The sequence below is a fragment of the Erithacus rubecula genome, assembly GCF_903797595.1.
Source record: "Erithacus rubecula genome assembly, chromosome: 6".
Lineage (NCBI taxonomy): Eukaryota > Metazoa > Chordata > Aves > Passeriformes > Muscicapidae > Erithacus > Erithacus rubecula.
The window spans coordinates 51450189-51470068 of NC_136688.1; the positions used below are offsets into that span (position 1 = coordinate 51450189).

Consider the following 19880-nt stretch of genomic DNA (forward strand, 5'->3'; position numbering starts at 1 on the left):
CTTAAGAAACCACTAAAGTTTGTTAACTTAATGTAGTTTTAATTTGTCGATGCAAAACTATGGTGATGAACTGTTGGAACAAGTAGGTAAGTCTAAAATCTCTCCTCTTGCCATTTTGTGATTTTGTGAATTGTAGAAAAAACCCCAAACCCCAAAATATCCACAAACAAAAACCCAACAGGTTTAGGAGGGGAAAAAAAGCTTCCACAAATATGAAGTCAAGGAATTCTCTAAGGTAAAAAGTTAGATCACTAACTTTTCTATTCTCAGAATACAAAAAATTGAGTAAAAAACCTAAAACACTTATTCCAGTTCTACAGCCATGTGTTCACATTATTTTGACATTATTTGTTGATGAGTCCAGTGAGTGGAGTTGGGTTTTTTCATCCTTGTAGTCCAGGCCAGATGAAAAACTGAGACTGTCATGAGTCCATTTAAATATACATATATATTTAAATATACATATTCCTCACTGATAAACTGTCCATAACAGCATCTAAAATGTCTTTAGAAAAATAAAATATTTATTATTTTAGGACTTGGATTTAGTAGGCTGCAATCTGCAACATTACTACCCCTGTAGGAAGGCAATTTGTTTTTATTAAAATTCATCTGTCATTCAAAAATGCTTTGAAGTGTGTTTCAAAAACATAGTAAAAAGTCTGAATCTTCAACCACCTTCCCATAAACATAAACAACTACCACATTTGAAAAAGCAAGAAGGTAACACCAGACACTGGCAGAAACACTCAAATGGGTAAAAAGTAACTTTCTAAGAAGTCAATCACTGCACTACCCAAGGTATGACGCTAACCTGAAACCCACACATAGGTCAGTTACTAATGGGAAGCAAATACATTTGCTCTGACTTAGCATGTCTTTGGCATGCTGGGTTTTCAACAGGAATTTTATGAATGTAAAGCATAACCCAGGCTGAGATGGAAGATGAAGCTGTCACCTTGTTTTTGTTTCTACAAGCTTACATCCATATGTTTCTAGCACAAGTCTGCAATTCCATGAAGTTTGTTGCTGGTTTCTAACATGCCCAGTGCACTGCAATTCTCATCAGTACCAACACAGTATTTTGGCACCCAGCAGCTTCAAGTGCACACGATGTGAAAAAGCTTGTCATAATACCTGGTTTTTAAGCACTACCTGTACTCCTCAATCTGAAATTTTACACCCAGTTTGAGCTATTTATTTTCTCCTCTCAGTCACGAAACAAATTTAGAGCAATAAAATCTTGTAAAAGATGTCTTCAATGTTCTCACAGAGAAACATTCTGCTGCAGTGCTTTGGCTGCAAACACTGCAGAGGAACTGTAAATAAAAAGCTAATTTCTACTGGAATTAGAGAAAACATGGGAGATAGCCCCTTATAATGGAGAATCTCATAAAGCCATATTTGAGATCAAATAGAGTTTGAAAGAAATCAGCAAAAGGAATGTGATTGTTTATTACTCCGTCCCAGAGGATCTTGTCATAAAACGAACAGTCATCAGGAACAACTCTCTTCTGAACACTGCATCAGCCCACAGCGACAGGGGAGGGAAGCGGGGGGCAGGAAACGGACAGGGATTCTCTCACAGAAGACAATCGAGGTTGTTTGCAGGAAAATGAAAGGGTTTGTCTTCGATAAATAAGCGAGGGTTTTACAAAAGCGGTGACAGGTCCCGAGGAGGGAGCCAGGCTGACACGGTGCTGCCGCCTGCGCTCGCTTGACCCCGGCAGGAGGGCCGGAGCCGCCTGCCCCGGGACGGTCCAGCCCTTCCCCGCACCCGGGCGGCGAGGGATCGGGATTCGGGTGTAAAACCCCGAAACAAACAGACGCACCGCCCGCACACCCACTCACCCAAACACAGCGCACCCCCCACCCTCACGGCGGGCCTCGGCGGCCGGCAGCGAGCCGGGGCGACCCCCGCGCTCCCCGCCGCGGTGCGTGAGGCGCCGCTCCGCCACAGCCCGGGGGGACGCGGCCCCCGACTTGTCACGGCCGGTGCGGCCCCGCGGGCGGAGGGGCGGGGGCAGGTCGTGCCCCCCACAGCCAGGGACGGCGGTGACCCGCGGCCCCACCCCCGGCGCGGAGCCCGCCGGCGTCTCCGCAGCCCCGCAGCCCTCAGTCCCGGCCAGCCCGGGGATGACGGCGGCGCCGCGCACTCCATCCGCCGCCGGCAGCCCCGCAGGAAAAGGCGAGGCGTCCCAGCGCCCGGCAGCGCGGCGCCAGGCCGGGGAGCGACGACGCGAACTCTCCTCGTTCCCACTCACCGGCATCATCTCCGCAGCCTTCTCCACGCCGGGCCCGCTGAGCTGTATCGGGCCTCTCCTGCCGCCGCCGCCGCCGCTTCTCTTCGCGGAGGACGCCGCGCTCGCCCTGGCGGCTGTGACAGGTGCCTCCCGCGCGCCTCGCTCCGCGCAGCGGGCGGAAGGAAGACGCGAAGGCGGCGACGGCGGCCGGGCTCCCAACCCCCTTCCTCCTCCTCCGGAGCACGGCCGCCTCTCCCGCCTCCCTCCCCGGGCGCTTCCTGCTCGGCTGCGCTCCACCCGCGCCGCCCCGCCACGGGTTAACCCCCGCCGCCGCCTCCCTGCCGGGGCGGGGTCGCGCGGGGAGGCGCTCCGGGGCCGCACGTGACCGCGAGGCCGGGCCGGGAATGCGGGACCGGGACCCGCGCCCTCCTCCCGTCCCCGCCGGGACCCTCTCGCTCCCGCAGCGCCGTGCTGAGCGTGAGGCTCGCCACGCCGGTTCTCCCCCGCCCGGCCTCCTCCTCCTCCCCGCGCCCTGCCCCCGGGCCGGGCCCCGGCGGGCGCCGCCTCCTCTGGGCGGGCTGCCCGCGGCCGATTGCCCCCGGGCCCGGGCGGTGGAGGAAGGGGCAGCGGCCCCGGGCGCTCTCTGCCCCCGGAATGCGGGGAATGCGAGGCGGCTCCGCCCGGCCCAGCCCCGCCGCTGTAGCTGCCCGCGCCCCGCTGGGCGTGCGGGGGGAGCCGGGCGGTTCCACAGCTCGGGGGTCTCCCGTGCCTGTGAGCCCACAGCTTGTCCTGCTGTAAGGAAACGCACCTTGGATAGCGTCATATCTTAGCGTCACCTTCCTTCCACCGTCCCTTCCATGTGAAACCTGTCTGATGTACAGAACTCCGCTTAGCAGCAGGAGAGGAAGGTATTTTTGTCCTGATGTCAGACTCATGAGATCTGGTCTCGTGTTTGAAAGTAAGGTTCAGTTTCCTTCATTTTCTAGTCTCTCTGTAGAGTTACAACAGCAAAATGAAAGTTAACAGCTTGGAAGAAGCCAAGCTCATCTAGAAGTCAAAACATCACCATATGTCAGTACTGCAACACATGCAATGCAGACAAATTTCATATTGCTGTGAGTCTTAAATCCTAATCTACAGCATACATGGATCTACCCAGTGCTCCAACTGTTTCTGAAAATGGCTGGTTTCCAGTCTTTGTTACTTTATTTGCAGAACACCATGACAAATCTCAGCTAGGAGTGGAAAAAAATGTTAACTTGGCAAGTTTTTGAGGAGCTTAGATAATGTTTGTGTAAGTCTTTGAGAGTAAGTGGTAATAGCATAATAATGTATGAGCCTGTATGGTAAGCATAACCTATTCATGTAAGATTCTGTAACAGATAATCGTGTAAATTATCTTAACATATGAAGATGTTAACACACTGAAGATTTCACTCTGTATCCTTCTCAGTGCATTTGCAGGCTCTGGTGTCAGGTCAAAGCCTCTGCCTCTTTTACTAAAAAGGAAAATCTGTTAGCATCACAAGCCAGCACTTTGCCAGTTTAATGTTATTTTGCAAGTACCAGTTGGAGTGCTACTTGTTGGCAATGACACAAATATCATCCTCAGGTTCTTGCAGACTGTGATTCCACCTCATACACGGAGCTTTGGAAATAGGTTAGTCTGTGGTACTTTAAACCCCATAGAGAATTCCAGAAGAGTATTTACCCTGCAACTAGGCTGACTTGAACAAAGCAGGCTCTAAAAGGCTCGTAGTCATCTATCTTAAAAAGGAGGGGGGAGTGATTTATCTTCATCAAATTCATATTGAACTTTAATCAACAAATAATAGGAGTGAATAGAAATTCACTTGTCCTCTTACTACTTACAGTAATTCTAATTTTAACAAACTAGAAATTCCAAAATTCTTACACCAAGGGGTTTGTGCACCTTTTGTCATACTTGTTCCATAAAAATTAGTCTTTCTCATTAACCAGGTTAATTTTTATTGCCACCAATTCTTAAATAATGGTTTATAATGGTTTTTTTTTCAGGTATACTCAATAGCTGACGTTTCCCTGCATTCAGTGAATAATAATAAAAAACCAAAACTGTAAATATTATCCCACTATTACTTCTTCACTGCAGCAGCAGGAAAGCCTTCAAAATGAAAAGTGGGAGAATATGATGTAGACAATTGCTGGGGATGCAGACACTCCTCTTGGAATAATGGCCTGTAGTATAAAAGTTTGTCATTGTGTTGCTTTTGGCAGATGAAGGTTCAGCCAGTGCAGCAACCAGACAGACTGGATACTGAGGGCTTGGAGGAAATGTCTTCAAAAGGTAGAGTACATACTTTATATGCAAGTCTGTTCCTACTCCTGTATCTGCTTCCCTTGAAAACATCATTTGTCTCAATTCTTCTCATCCCAACTTTTCTATAGAAATGTGTAAAGGGAAAAAAAAAAATTAACCAATATTTGCCAGGTATAATACTTAAAATTCTACCTGCAGCATGGGAAGTTATTTAACACTTCTCCCACGGAAAAATCTTTTTGGGAACCACTCTCTTAGCAGTCAAGAGACAAAGCAGACTTTATGTAATTTTCTGATTCCAGCTTTTAACCAGAAATCTGTTTACTGGGAGCAGAAAAATGGTCACTTACAATAATGTACACTTTTTTTCTCCATTGCCCATGCATTTACATACCAATGGATTGGTCCAGTTTTGTAGAAATTGTGGTGGTTGGCCCAAGGGACCAGTGATCTCTAAAACTCAATTGTCTTTTTTTGATAACTGAGGTTGCATGAAAGCAGTCAGGATTTGGAGAATGCCTAAGAAGATAAGGGAAGAGAATTTGGTTATGGAAGCAGATGAAGCCAGAGGTACTAAACCCAAATTATTTTCTTCCATATCTGCTTCCTTTGTGAAAGGTGTTCTAATTTTGTCAACGTCTTTCCAAAGGAAAGGGTCTGTGCTTATTTGTTGGCGTAAGTATTAAGACATTTATATAAATACTTTTTATTCTCCTTTTGGTCCTTATAAAACCTCAGCAATTCTATTTTTTACAAATTGAAACCTCTTAAAAATATTGAAATATTTTAACATACATTTATTCAATTTATAATACATTAAAAAACAAAGAATTAGTGCTTATTGGTTATGGTATGTTAAGTTTCTGAGATGTGCAGAAGTCTTATTTACCTAGAAACTGAAATTTGATTGAAATGCATAAACTGTCATAGTGCTTTGTTAAAACATTTGGAATTTATGGGTACATAGAGAAAAACTATGTCCAAAACATAGTGTGTATTTAACCTAGGTTTATTGGGAAAGAGGGTTTTAACTGCTGTTAATAAGTTGCCAGGCCTCTTATTTGATCATTATTTTTCTTAAACAAGCAGAAATTCCCAAAGATACAGATGGCAGACTAATGAAATTTTCAGGAGCACTCCTGCTGAAATTTTGAATCCTACTTATGTTTTCTAAATGTCTTCTAGAAATATTTTCAAATGTACATGTTTTTAAAATTTTAAAAATTAATATGTCTGAATCTCTCCTACTTTTCTATGCATAGACAAAAGAAGGAAAATGAGCTTTCCTACCTTCTGTGATCCAAGTGTTCTTCAAGTTTTGCATTCACTTGTTAAGATGTTTTTCCAGAGCATAGGAAAATGTTTTCACGCTTTGGAGGTGTCACAGGAAAATAATTTTGATTAATGTAACATTTTTTTCTTTTCATGTGGTATTATTTTAAATAACAGATACTGCTATTTATAGCAAGCAACAGTGTCAGAGGTCAAACACTTAGGGTGGGATTCATCTTATCCAACTTTACTAATGTAGGAGTTAGGTGTGTCATTTCAATCAGTCATTGAGGCTGTTTCCACAGATAAATCGGGAGGGGAGGGGAGAGAGGCAGTTCTGCAGGTAATTCATTCCCATCGAGACACTCATCTGCTATCTCAATCTCTTGGTCTTTGAAGGTGCCTATCTCTGTATTGATTTAGGATGGAGCCTGGATGACTAGCTCTGATTGGGGAACTGACTTTTGGATGGCTACAGTTCAGATGGGTTCCCTCACAACTGGCAGAATAAAATTTCTAAAAGTGAGTATGAGTAGGAGCACTGGGGTTTTTTGCATGTACTTAAAGAAAATGATGTCTCCGTGCTAAATGAGTAAGTGGATTACTTTATTACAGAATGCAACTCTCCTTTCAAAAATTTTATTTTGCATTTGCTGTAATGCAGGAGGAACTGGCTCTAAGTAGGTAAGCAGTTTAAGAAGCTGAATGACAGAAGTACTTCTAACTTGCCAGGCAGTTCATTGGCTGGCTGCAGTGCAGTGTTGTGTAACAGATGATACAAACAAAAAGACTGTTTCATGGGGAGTTTCACAGCACTAAAATCTTTGCTTAATACAGTGTAAAGTAAGAGTGTATATGTAAAAGAAAGGTATATTAATTTGTTACTGTGGCCTTAAGTAACCTTTCATTCCAGGATCACGCTGACTTCCTAAGGCTGCAGCAATAAAGTGTTTGTACTCAACAATAGTCATAGGCTGCCATGCTTGAATTCACATACAGCCAAGGCATTTCAAACCCCACCAAACCTGTTCAGAGATAAATAAACTACAAATAATAACCTAAAGGAAACACTTTGATGTCTGTTTGGTATACAGTATTTAAGACACGTGAACAGGAGAAAGATACTTTTTCATCACTGCCTTGTAATATTCTAAAGTAATGTATGCTGGACTAGGTGACTCATGATCTGAAGTTTCTGTAGCCCAGCACTCAATGCATCATTCTGAGAAGTGTAGCAATTAAAGCAGGAGTGAAGTATTATGTGTGTCTAGCATAGCTGTGTGCACTTCCTGGGATTTGAGTGTCTGGTATGTCATGTGTTCCAGCCCTGCATTTGGTGGATTAGAGGTAATTTCTTTAAACAATAACAGAAATTGTATACTTAATCCAATACACATGATGCAAAAGCACGTACTTAGTGGAAAATGCAGTGGTCTCATTGGGACTGTGTTGCTATCCACTCATAAAATTATTGCACTAAAAGGTATTGGTTTATATTGTAGCTACAGACGATACAGTCCTGTAAGATGACATGCTATCATCTTTATAGATGGAAAATCTTGTTCTGCTCCCCTCTAATTTAAAACAATGAAGCCATTAACCATATGCAGAGAGGTGGAGAAACAAACACTTTAAGGTCCTGGGAGATGTTCTCTCTACTTTTAGACTTTATAGCCATTTGGGCTCTCAGGATTTTTTTTATAAAAGTGCTTTATATTGAAATTTTCAATATGTTCATGAATGCAAGTATCTGAGATGAGCCAGATGGTCGGTTATCAGTGGAAACATTAATTAGGGACAGTCAATCCTTCACTCTACTCTTTTATTTAAGTGCTACTGTGTTCTGCTACTTTGTTAATGTGAGGGGAAAATGATGGGCCATGTTTTAAGATTGAGTCCAGCTTTTTATTTGTTACTGTAAGAATAAAATTGTCCTCATGTATCTCTTCCATGACTTAGAGTTAAGTACTTAAAAAGTTATTTACAGTTTCTATATGAAGGAGTTGCAAATACTTTCTCATTCAGCTAAAAGGCTAATGCAGAATTCTGTTATACATTATTAGCTTCCCCCTCATGCTGCAAAAGTTTTGGGTTGTTCAAGTTTTCCATTAACGACATAATTACTTTCTTTTAGATGGCCAACTACTTATTTAATATAATTAAAACCAATCTTTCTTTTCTTATGTTTACTGCTTTATCAGATGGTTTGTTTTCACATTAGATTTGTGTTACTGCAATATTCAAACCCAGTAATTCCCAATTTGAAATGTGCATGTCCTACTACAATTTGTCCTCACTTTTCTTGAGGTAAGTAGATCTAGTAAGAACAAAGGTGAAGTGGGTATTATGTAATGAAACTCCTGCTTCCTGCTGTTGAACCTGGTAATGGGTGAATTTGAAGGACTGCAGTTGGAAGGGGAGATTGGGAAGGCCTCTGCTCAATTCTGGAGTCTGGGATATACTGAAAGGTGTTTTCTAGCAATTACTGACAAAGCGATGTGCCAAGGAGGCTTAGAGAAGAAAACATGCCACTGAGCAGAAGAATGTTTGTGTAGAGTGGGTGAAAAAAATTATAAATCAAATTAAATGTGTATTTAAAAAAAACCTTATGTGTTTATACTTAGTATTTAAACAACTGCATTATTAAGACTACACTACTGGAAATAACATTCTTTCATTCTTTACCTTTTTTTTGTGTATGTACTTATCACAGATTTTACAGATTAGAATACACAAGGTAAGTCTCTGAAAATACAGTAGAGAGTATTAAATCTGTTAAATAAAATATCATTGTTGATATGAAACAGGTTCTGATTAACACATATCTCTATGGAAAACATTTCTGCACTCTTTCTCTCACATGTATATCTATATATAGAGAGATACATATATAGATATAGTGTGTGTATATATATAAACACCACCTTCAATTACCATTTTTTTGTGGCTTTTTGATTACCAAAAATTGTCAGAGCACGGCTGTCTTCTATAGAGGTATATACAATTTATTGTGAATCTGAGTTTTTCTGTCATAAACACTATTTTAGTAGTGTATTTTAATAGAAGAGCTTCTGCACTCAGGTAATCTGATCAGCAGATGTAATCTAACATTTGCAATGATGATTTTTGCATGTTATGAAAATAATGGGTTTGTGCCTTATTGATGCTTAAGGTTCATGCCTTCTGTTTCTGTAAGTATTCCTTTTCCATGTAAAGCAACAATGTTCTAGTCCAGGGAACATTAATGAGACAAGTTGATTCTGTCTCCAAGTGCCCTATTTTGTAATCTTCCAGAAATACATTTCTAAATATTTTTGGTTTTTTTACTACTGTGATCCTACAACAAGGTTTACTACAATTCTTAGCTGCATAAACAGAAGAATGTCAACTGTAGAAGCAGATGAATTATGTAGGGCATTGATGGAACCTTATTGAAAATGATTCAGTGAAAAGCTCTAGAAATAGTGACAGTAGAAAATGTATCACTGGTATGTGTTCAGAATCTATTTTAGGTTGACTTATTCAAAGAAAGATACCAAAATATGCAGCTGAACCTGAGAATATTTAGAAGGCTGGAAAGAAGTGTGTTCATCACGGAGGAGTACACCCAATAATAACCTACTTGCTGGGGGATGATTAGATGCTACTTTAAAGGTTTGTCTACTGCTTATGTCTCAAGTTCAAAACCAGTATTTCTATTCTGTAAATGGACAAGCTACAGCACAAGGTACTGGAATCTTTTTTTCTATTTCTTCCATTTCCTACAGGAAACATTTCTTTTCTTACCTTCTGTCTTTCTTCTACAAAGGTCAGAGTATACACGTTTAACATACTAGCCTTAATTTAAAAAGAGGTGGGATAGTTAGCATTAAAATAAGAAAACATAATTTGAAAGCAAAGTAAAAAATAATTTTTGCAAGTTTCCTTTTCTAGTTGCATTACTCCAAAATAATTACTTAAATCAAAGTATACTGAACAGTATTATGTCTTGGTGTTTACGTCAACCAAGAGTCAGGTCCTTTCTTAAAATTGGTATGACTCAAAGTCTTAGCTTACTTAAAGAAATGCAGAATTCAAATTTTAGCTGATTATTTTAAAGAAGTGTCTAGAGATCCCAACTGAGACTAGAAGAATTTTCTTTTCAAGTTGTATGTGGTATGTGGAGTACAACATCAGGAGTATAAGGAGAGAATTTTAGTCGGGTTTAAGAGAATTTTAAAAAGGTTGTTTCTCTGTAAAACTGCATTAAATTAAAAGGTATACCTGAAGCATCATGAGTAAGGAATTAATACTAGTGCTGAAAAAAGCATAGCTTAAGACATATATATCTATATGTACAAAATAAACAATAGAGTTAATTATGGAAGTGGAAATGCTTATGGTTAGACCTCCCCCAAAAGGGTATCCTGACTTGTATTCTTGGTCCTCTATCAAATGCCTGTTCACAAACTAGTCCACTTTATTAATCCCTCCTTCTTCCTCCCATAATACTCTGCTTATTTTCAGTTTAGTGGTTGCCATTTTGCTTGTTTACATAGCATTCCGTATGAAATACCTCACAAATTTTTTTACTTCATACTCAAAGAATTCCCCCTTAACTGCAGCAATTCTTAGTATTATCAAAAGCATGCTAAACACAGCAGGTTAAAACAAGAAATGAAGACCACAACTAATACTGCAGAAAAAAAATCTGTGTAGGCAGCAGTCACCACAGATGGGATTCATTCAGTATACAGCTCTTAGTTCTACCACCCACATAATCCCCATTATCATTTCCTACCAAACACACTTCATTAGCTCTGAAGAAATCTCTATTGTCTCTCCCAGCAGATCACTGAAGGTACTGTCATGATATGGATACACAAGTTAAAGGTCATATCAATTAAAAATCATTCCTTTACAATCCTTTAGAAGGTCATAATAATTAAGCATATTTTCATTTGATGACAACCAATAATATAATTTGATGAACCACTACCAATTTTATCCTTTATAAGTAAAAGTACTCTTCCTGCAAGTACTGAGCATTAGGATATCATCATCCAGTGGTTCTTCCTGTTCCCCATTTGTCTGTTCATTTGTCCCAATTAATTAAGTGATAGTATAAACTCAAGAAAGCAATGTGCTGTCCCAGAGGAAGGAAGCAAGGCTCTGCCTTTGCTGGAGCACAAGCTGTCATTCCTGATTTCTATACAGGGTGGAGTTGTGCATTCTTTTTATTGCTGCCACTGTTGATGCTGATGACAGTTCCTCCAGGAGAGACAGTGCTTTGATCATGTGCGTAGCTGTGGATGAAGGAGGAAACTTGCATTGCCTTCTTATGAAGGACACAATGACTTAATGAACTTGGCTGAGTAAATGGGAAGATAGAAATTCTGATTATTCTGCCCTTTTTCTGCAAACCCCATCCCCCAGTTGTTGTGCTATAACCTAGTTATAAAGCAGTTTTGCTGTAAATCAGATGGGTCTAAATTAAAATGAAAAAAAACCCCAACAAGTGCTTGTTTTGTTATTTTAGAGGGGGAAAACCCCATAAAATAATGTAAAATTGCCTGATCTGATTCACAAATAGCTGTATCAGCACAACTATGAGGAGCAAGGCACTGTAGTGTAAGGGTGCCAACTCCACAAGCTGGTGTAGTTGCTAGAGTGCTCATACAGTTAAACCACAACCAAAGACAGAATTTAATTAAAATGTCTAAACCATCCATTCTTGTGGTGGTCAGTTCATTTTGAGTTAGGAGAGAGTAATTGTTTCCAAGTACTTTGCCTGCAGCAGTGGAGTAGACTATACAAGACTGTCTTATTTATGAGTTTTTAATAAATTACCTAATCAGCCATGTGGCTTTATGTTCTTAAAAATATTAGCTGCTAAATGTTAGTTGCTAAAGGTCATGGAATTAGTTTGAAGAGTTTGCTGTTCAAGCACTATCTTGTCACTTCTTGTTCCTCCATTTAATGAATTGTTAACTAACATATTTAATGCCTCAGGAAATCTCCATCTTACTAGTCTTCCCTTCACAGATTTCTGTGAATGAAACAACAGAGGTTTCAGACATTGATTTCCTCTGTTTCAGTTCAGCCAGCTGGTGGTGATGTCACACACAAGCACCTGTGTCTAACAAGCACCTGATACTGTTCCTCCCTTAAGGACTGAAAGTTCAAGATACATGTACATACCAGCTCTGCATTGGCATTTGTACTATAAACACTGGATTGCTATCATGATTCAGATAAACAGGAGACTTGTTCAGCTGTTTTAGTTACTTTGGATCATTTCCTGCAGCTTTACTCATCCTCCCAATTAACATGAATACACATTTGGGTTTTTTCCAAGTTAGCCATTAAGGAGGTTAAGTAGGTTGGGCCTTGTGACTAATGTTTCCTTGGCTCTGACTGTATTTTGCTGCTCCCCTAGAGTATTCTATCATACTTTATTAACATGCAGGAGAAACTCTGAGATTCCTGATTGTAGAACAGCACTTGAAATGTTCTAGAAATCCCCAAGCTCCAAAATGAGAAATCCCAATCCATAAGTAAGATCCAGCATGGAGGGGCAAATATAGAAATACTTGTACTGTAAAAAGACATCTTGCATTAGCATTGTCATTATTAATACAGATTTCTACTGCTGAGCTTTCATGGTCTGTACTGATTAAAAAAAATTAAAAATTACCAGTGCCACAATAAAATTTAGTCAAGGGGATGCTACAGTAATTGGATGCAGTTCTTCAACCCCTAAAGATGTTTGTTGTTCCACTAACATGGTAAAGGTAGTAAACAGGTTTTGTCACTGCTGATGCCTCATGACAGGCAACAAATCAAGAATGCAGTTGCTTAACTATTTTACTACATAAAGTTTAAATGTAATCCTGTTTTAGAAATGTCAGCAATATAAAGAGGCAGCAGCTAAAGGAAAGCAACATGATCCATCAATGTGCAGTAAGCATATCCCTCACCAGTGTTTAGTTGTGAATCATGATGAATATTACATCCATGGATTAAAGTCTTGATCTTACATAGTCATTTGCATAGCAAATGAGCTTGTTCAGGAGCTGAGTATTGACTTTTTAGACACCTACCTAGAACAAGAAAATATTTTTAAGTTAGCTTTAGAAATCACCCTAGCCTACTAAAAAAGAAAGGCACGTATTCTAAAATAAGAGTATTCAATTCAAGGGTGGGTATTTCTTGAAATGTTTGTTTACCTAGGGCTATGCTCCAGGTCCTAGCACTGCAATGAAAATTGATTACTCTTTCCACACCTCACTGTAAATATGAAATGGCTCTTACAATGCCTTAGTTTGCTTTCCTCTACAGTGTTTTACAATACTTCAGCACAAAGAAGCAGGAAGTATAGAGATAGTACAGGTGTTACACTATGGGTGTGTTGATTTCTGCTTTGGAGTCAAGGCATTGACTAAATTTCCTCCTGTATGCTACTCAAGTAAAAAAAACAAAACAAAACAAAACAAAACATCTATTTAAACATAAACACCAGTCTCACTTCCCTTATCTTTTGCAATATTTGTGTTAAGGATCACAAAGGAGAGAATATTCTGTAGCCTTCATAGGAATTTCTGACAGAGAAACACCAATGAAAGAACCAGTTGCATACAGCATTGTTTCAGTAGAAATTATCACTTTTATAACCCAGACACTGTTGCCTATATCTACGTTCTTTCCCTACTAGAAAATCAAGCAAGTCAGATAAAAACAAGTGTTAAGACTTGAAGCAGATTAAGGTTACCTAGAAGTGCAGCTAAGTGTGCACCAAGGGCAGGTCAGCAGCTCCTCTTGCCTTCCAGCCCACATCAGAACATGCTGATGTACCTCAGTGTCAATGGTCTGGCTATGGTGAAGCAAATCCTGCAGTAATTAATGTTTTTTTCCTGGTCTGTTTGCCTGAGCTCTATAATTGAAAATTGCTAAAGGTCATTTGAAGTATGTGTGGTATCTTAGGAACTATAACTTAGTGATGATAAATTTGCATTACAACTGCTCTTACAGCTCCTTACTTGGCATAAATTTTCAATCTCAACTGTTTATTAAATATACCACAACTCATCCATCCTGTAATTTCCATTGGCCTAATATCTGTTCATTTAAGTTCCATTTTCTTCTGGTTTTTATTCTCTATTCTCTTCTTTTGGATGCTTATATGTAAAAAATCTAATAGCGAGTTCTTCCAATTTCTCACATTTTTCTGTGGTGAGGAAACAGAAGAACCCATATAGAAATGATTAAAGAAATCAGTTAAAACAGATCAAGGTGCAACAAAGTAAACTGTGGAAGGTGGATTAAATGTCAAAAATATAGGAAGGACAGATGTCACCTTTTCAAATTCAGTGATGCTAAACTTGCATTCTTAAAAAAAAAAAACTTTCATAGAAATAAAACTGGCAATATTACTATACTCAGAAGGTACAGCTATTAAGCATAAATTTTGAAAAAATTAAAGGCAACTGTGTTTGGAATCTTTACCATCAGCAGGTAGGGTTATCAAGCTCCTGAGTGTTTGAATACAAAACATTTAAGCTATGGCCAGATACTGCAGTCAGGAGATTGAAAAGCAAAACTTTAATCAAGCTGAAAGATTTAAGATGTTTCAGTGAAGTAGTTAAAAAGATGGACGTAAGCATTAAGTCATTAAAATGACTTAAGCCTCTTAAATCTTCTCAAAGGCAGATTAGGCTAAATTTAAACAAAACATGACATGAAGTCTAGTTTTGGTTTACACACTATGTATCCTTGGTACAGAATTCAGTATGCATGGTTCTGAACACTGATTTCCATAAGACAGCATATGTTCCTACAGTCCCCAAAATACCTTTGCTACAGAGTTCTAACAGCTACCTGCAAAAACCACTAATGACCCATCCTAACAATACCAGTATTACTTCTACACTTTCAGGAAAAAGTAAAACTCTTTGAAGCCAATTAAATGTTTGTCCTCATACCAACTACTGCTGTGATTTCATTTCTCCCTTTAAATTCTGAGGTTTTCATAAGCTCCAATGGCAAATGAACATCCATGTAGTATCAATTTTATTTTACAATATGGGCATATTACTCCTTTGCAAAACTTGTGACTAAAGGAAAAGCCTTTCGGAATAATTCCTTAGGTCTACTGAATATGAAGGACAAAAAAATATAGTTGCAAATTACATGCTTTTAAAAAATATCTGTGAACATTTTGCATGATGTTTTCACAACAATATAAATTCTGCTTTTAAACCTTTCAGAACAAAGAACTCTTTAAAAAATGTAAGGTTTGAAATATAATTTTTGGTACCCTTGATTACTACACCACAAATTGACAAAAAACTGGGGATTAAGTCCTCATACTTGGCATACTATTAAATGACATTTTTAAAGTAAATAGCCAAAAAAAGCTATTTTTAGGGGGAAGAAAGGAATCTAATTCCATTAAGAAATTTAGTTATAAAGATAACATGGTACTTAAAACTGTAGAAGCTTATTCTAAAAATCAGGTTATCACTGCAGTACAGCATATATTTTCCAACACCATTAATTACTTTTTACTCAATGGATTTATTCTTTTTCCAATTACAGCAGATGGATCAGATACAGTTCTAGCATTCATTTCCCTATGGTTGTAACTCGCTTCATTTGCAGTAGAGCTGATGAACCACCAAATTCACATTCCAAGAAGAGAAGAGATCTTTAATGATGGCCAGAACCAGAAGACTCTGAAACAAAGACATGATTTAGGCTGTTCAAACAGCAAAGCAAATCAATTCAGGAATGTAGTGCAGGTCCTAGAACTGACAAGTGTACTTACATCTGAGCACAAGAATTGGCTATTCATATGAAACAATACCCTCAGAATGTGTACATAAGTAAATTGAGCAAATATTAAAAATTCTCTTTTATAAGTTTTAAAGCCCTATTACAGTCAAACACCCATCCTTGCTTGGTTTTGTTATGGTTCTTCCAGAACTGAAGTTTATTTACACTGTTATTCTAAGTCTGTAACAGGCAGTCTAAGTCTATTCTAAGTCTATAATAAGCAATGTTTTCTCTAATTGCACATTTCAAAATGTAAATAATGTTTGCATGTATAAATTCAACTGGAAGCAAATGGCTTCTCTCTCATGGTGCAGAAAGTGAACTGAGATACAGCAGGTCTTTAAAAATAAATTCCAGAAGAAACTGTCCATAAATACCTAAACATTACTTCATAAAGATACAGAAATACAAATTCAAAACACAAGTTTATACTTTCTAGTTTCTTGACAGCTAAAATAGCAGGTACTCTTGAAATCATGTTGATTTAAGTAATTCCATTAAATGGTTGTTAGTATTGTTTGAAAAAATGCCTCGCCTACAGTCAAGATATAGAATTTCCATTTTACCCATAAAACCTACACAAAAGATTACTTCTCTGCAGATCCACAGATGTTTCTACGTTATAAAATTATGAATACAACCAAAATTATGTATTTTAAAGTAGTACTTAAATATTTGCTAAATCTGTAACTTAAGCCCCAAATTTATCTAGTGTGAAATATTCCAAACTAATTTTTACTGTACTTATTTTAAAATGACATGAAGGTATTAGATATCTAATACTTACTATTTCCTGATGATTTTTTGCCTGGGGAAGAAAAATAAAAAAAAAAATCTGAGCAATGGCAATTCAAAATATATTTCCTATTTACTTTTTGCAGATAAATTTTAATTAGCTGATCATTAGTTTAAATGTTGAGACTGTACAACATGTACTTTTTATGGTACATTTCTGTAAACTTTATATTGATTTTTAAAAGTTGTTTGTTTTTAATTAACCAAGACACCATGTATTCAGAATCAAAATAAACTTTTATGGGATGTTACTATTTTACTTAATATATGGATATATACACACACAAGATATGGATGTAAACTGAAGTGAAATGTTTGCTTTAAAGTTTTTCTTTTTATTTTGCGTTCCCATTGTAATTGTTGTCCTAAAATACTGGGTCACAGAGATCAGGAAAAAAAAATCTTTGTACAATCTTTTATAACTGTCTTCCTTACAATCTCCATCCTTGTAAATCATCACTTAAATTATGAATAAGGTAATAAGCAACCTGATCTAACTGCTTCAAGCACTGGTTTGGACCAGGTGAGTTCAAGAGATCCCTTCCAATCTGATTTATTCTACAACATACTCTTCTATAATTCCAGGTATTATTTGCAAAATTATTCCCCAAAGTGCAGAAAGGGCTACAGCTATTAAAAACTATTTTCCTTTTCAAATAAAGCTTAGCATATAGTTGCCATTTATCCAGGCTTTTGGCCCTTGAAACTTTACACCAGCTCATTTAAGTCATGAATTAATGTAGCATGATGTGAAGATAAGTTTGAAACAGTCTGTACTCTCCTTGAAATAAATTATTAAAGCAAAACTTAAACCATTTTTTCTTCCTGTCTACCTCCACTATTCATATTTACTTATTAGTCATTAAGTACCCATTCAGATCAACTACTTATATTTACCTAAACTTTTAAGTGCAGTGTATCAGTTTTGGAATGCTGCACATTATTTGGGCAAAGCTAGAGAAGTACTGAGGTAATAACTCTCAACTGTTCCCACAGCAAGGGCTTCCTTCTCTGTGAACTTTGTCTACAACTTACAACACTTCATTGTTCACAACACCCAATAAAGGGTTTGACTTGGGATTTATTGAGCATAGCCTAAATTGACAAACAGGGCCTTTAAGACACCATAACCTCTTGTACCCTTCTCTTTTAAGGGACGAGGCCCATTTGAATTTATTAGATATTTTGTTTCCTTCTTTGAGAAAGTCATCCAGTATCAACAAGTAACATACATTCTCATGTTCAGTGATGTAGCTCTCATTTTGTGGTGCCATCAACCCAAAATAGTTACACCAGTTCACGTGAGAAAACCTTTTAAAAACTATTTTCAAAATCTCGAGCAAGTAAGTTAGATCTGCATTTTAAAAACCAATTCCTACATTACCTGATCTTCATAATGTAAGCACAGTTACACTGACATATAAGTATTTTTGTTAGTGATACCTTCTAAAATCAGCATTTTAAACATCCAAATTTTTATTGCAAAGACCTGGCCCAAAGGAAGAATGTTAATTTCTTATTTGCTGGTCATCTTAAAGGACTGATTCCTGTTGTGGGTATTCCCTTTCATAAAAAAGACTATAATGTGTGACTTACCCCCAAATGAAATCTTGTAGTAGGCATAACTCGTTAATCCTACACCAACCCATATTTCTTGATACACAGTAGAGAAGTAGAATGTCATGGGTCTCAATGCCTTGGGAATCATGGTCTGCACCATCTGGAATTTATAAGAAGTGTTGTCATTTTAACTTTTGCAGCTGCATTCTTACCAGCTGGATTTTTAACATATATACACATATATTCACACACACACTACTGATGTGTATCAGCAGCAGTTTACAGGTTAAAAAAAAGATTCCCAAGCATGCAAAAGTACTTCCTCCAAAGTAAAGAAATGAAAATTCAGAGTTAAAGTTACAATTGATAGGCTAATAAAAATAAAAAAAAATTAAATTACAATTGATGAAAGGGTTCAAAGATGAGTCAACAGAACATTTACAGAGCAGCAATAGCTAGACTTCTCTCTGCCTATCAGTAACAGATTTTTCCTAATGTTTCAGATTCCCTCAGGAGAAGTCTCATCCCAGACAAGCCAGAGATGCTCCTTCCTTGCACTACTGATTTAGGTTCCCTCCCTCACAGCTGGCTCTTCCAGCATGATAATTTCTACTCAGAATAGCAACATAAATGATGTTAAGCTAATGAATTCATGCTTTATCATGACTATTTGACTTTCAAGATATGCCCCAAGAGCAAGAAGCCTGTGAGTGTTGGCGGTTTTTTCCTTTCCATGCAGCTTTGTAAGGCAAAGAGAAAACTGTAGAAGGTTTTAAAAGAAAGCTTATCCTAACTGCCATAAATGTTAGTTCACATTTGCACCACACTGCACAGAGATGCCCCATGTTCTACTGTCTTATGCACAGCAGTTCACCCAACAGTCACTATTCATGTTTATTACAACCCAGTAACATCAGCTATACCCACATATAGACAGGATATGGTAAACCAGAGACCTAGGAAAGAAAAGCAGAATTAAACTTCACTGAGGTAACACTCACTTATCTGCTGTTACTAAATGTAAAGCATCATCTGACAAACCTCTTAAGAGGAGAGGGTGCAAGGGCAGCCAGTGTCAAAACAACTGGAAAAATCTAGGTGTTTCTTAAAAAATTAAAGCAACCTTGAGGCAATTCGTATATAATTACAGACAAACCCACGTTTACATTTTTTTTATGGACAGTAATTTCAACCATTTATTATTGTGGCAGAAGTTCCTGAAACACCTTTGCACTTTCACCAGCAGTATAAACGACACTGCTTTAAGGACACTAAATTTCCAGTGTTTGTAGTTTCAGATGAAGAGGGGACTACAGGTACTCTGCTATAGCAGAATATCAATACATACAAACGAGGAGACTGGACAGAACAGGAAGGAAAGATTTCCCCACCGCTACAGAACACAGAATAAGCAGCGCTGTTTCCACTTAGCACCGTGCCAAAGCCCGGCAGACCTTCCCCAGGGCCTGCGCGGCCGCGACATCGTTCTGGGTATTTTTTTCTTCCAAATCTATGCGGAACAGCGCTACTTGCTGTGTCTTTGACCTCCCCGGCACAACGCGGCGCAGCCCGGGGCACCTGGCCCGCCCGAGACCCGACCCGCTGCACGGGCAGCGCGGGTAACGGGAAAATTCCAGGGCCGCGGGCCGCTCTCCTATATCCCTTCTACCCTTCCCAGGCTGAACCAGCGCTGCCCCCACCCCAGACACTCCCGAGCCGTGCCCGCCACGACCCAGCCGGGCTGGCCGGGCCCGGACCCACCGTGCAGGGGAGCGGCGAAGGTCACACTCGGGAGCGGGCACGGGACGGGTCCGGGGCGGTCGCGGGGCGCGCCGGGAAGGGACGGGCGGCGGGCGGGGACAGCAGCGCCCCCTATGGCCGCGGAGGACCGGAGCACC

General features: G+C 39.2%; 2 protein-coding genes across 4 annotated transcripts in view; one reads left to right on the forward strand and one right to left on the reverse strand.

The window, feature by feature from the left end:
* Window positions 1-3059, reverse strand: part of PPP1R13B (protein phosphatase 1 regulatory subunit 13B) — a 69681-nt gene extending 66622 nt beyond the window's left edge. For all 3 annotated transcript variants that reach the window (XM_079308881.1, XM_079308880.1, XM_079308878.1), the window contains exon 1: window positions 2265-3059. In XM_079308881.1, coding sequence (XP_079165007.1) covers window positions 2265-2273 — 9 coding nt within the window. In that variant the 5' untranslated portion in view covers window positions 2274-3059. The remainder of the gene's footprint in view (window positions 1-2264) is intronic.
* LOC306803471 (uncharacterized protein) lies at window positions 2388-14950 on the forward strand. Its single transcript, XM_079308931.1, has 4 exons — window positions 2388-3151; window positions 4500-4569; window positions 6214-6498; window positions 6728-14950. Exon 1 carries the CDS (start codon window positions 2648-2650, stop codon window positions 3071-3073), a length of 426 nt encoding a protein of 141 aa, XP_079165057.1. The 5' UTR covers window positions 2388-2647; the 3' UTR covers window positions 3074-3151; window positions 4500-4569; window positions 6214-6498; window positions 6728-14950.
* Window positions 14951-19880: the final 4930 nt, after the last annotated feature.

Coding starts and splice junctions, on each gene's coding strand:
- LOC306803471 (XM_079308931.1), top strand. CDS start 2,648: ATGCGGGACCGGGACCCGCGCCCTCCTCCCGTCCCCGCCGGGACCCTC.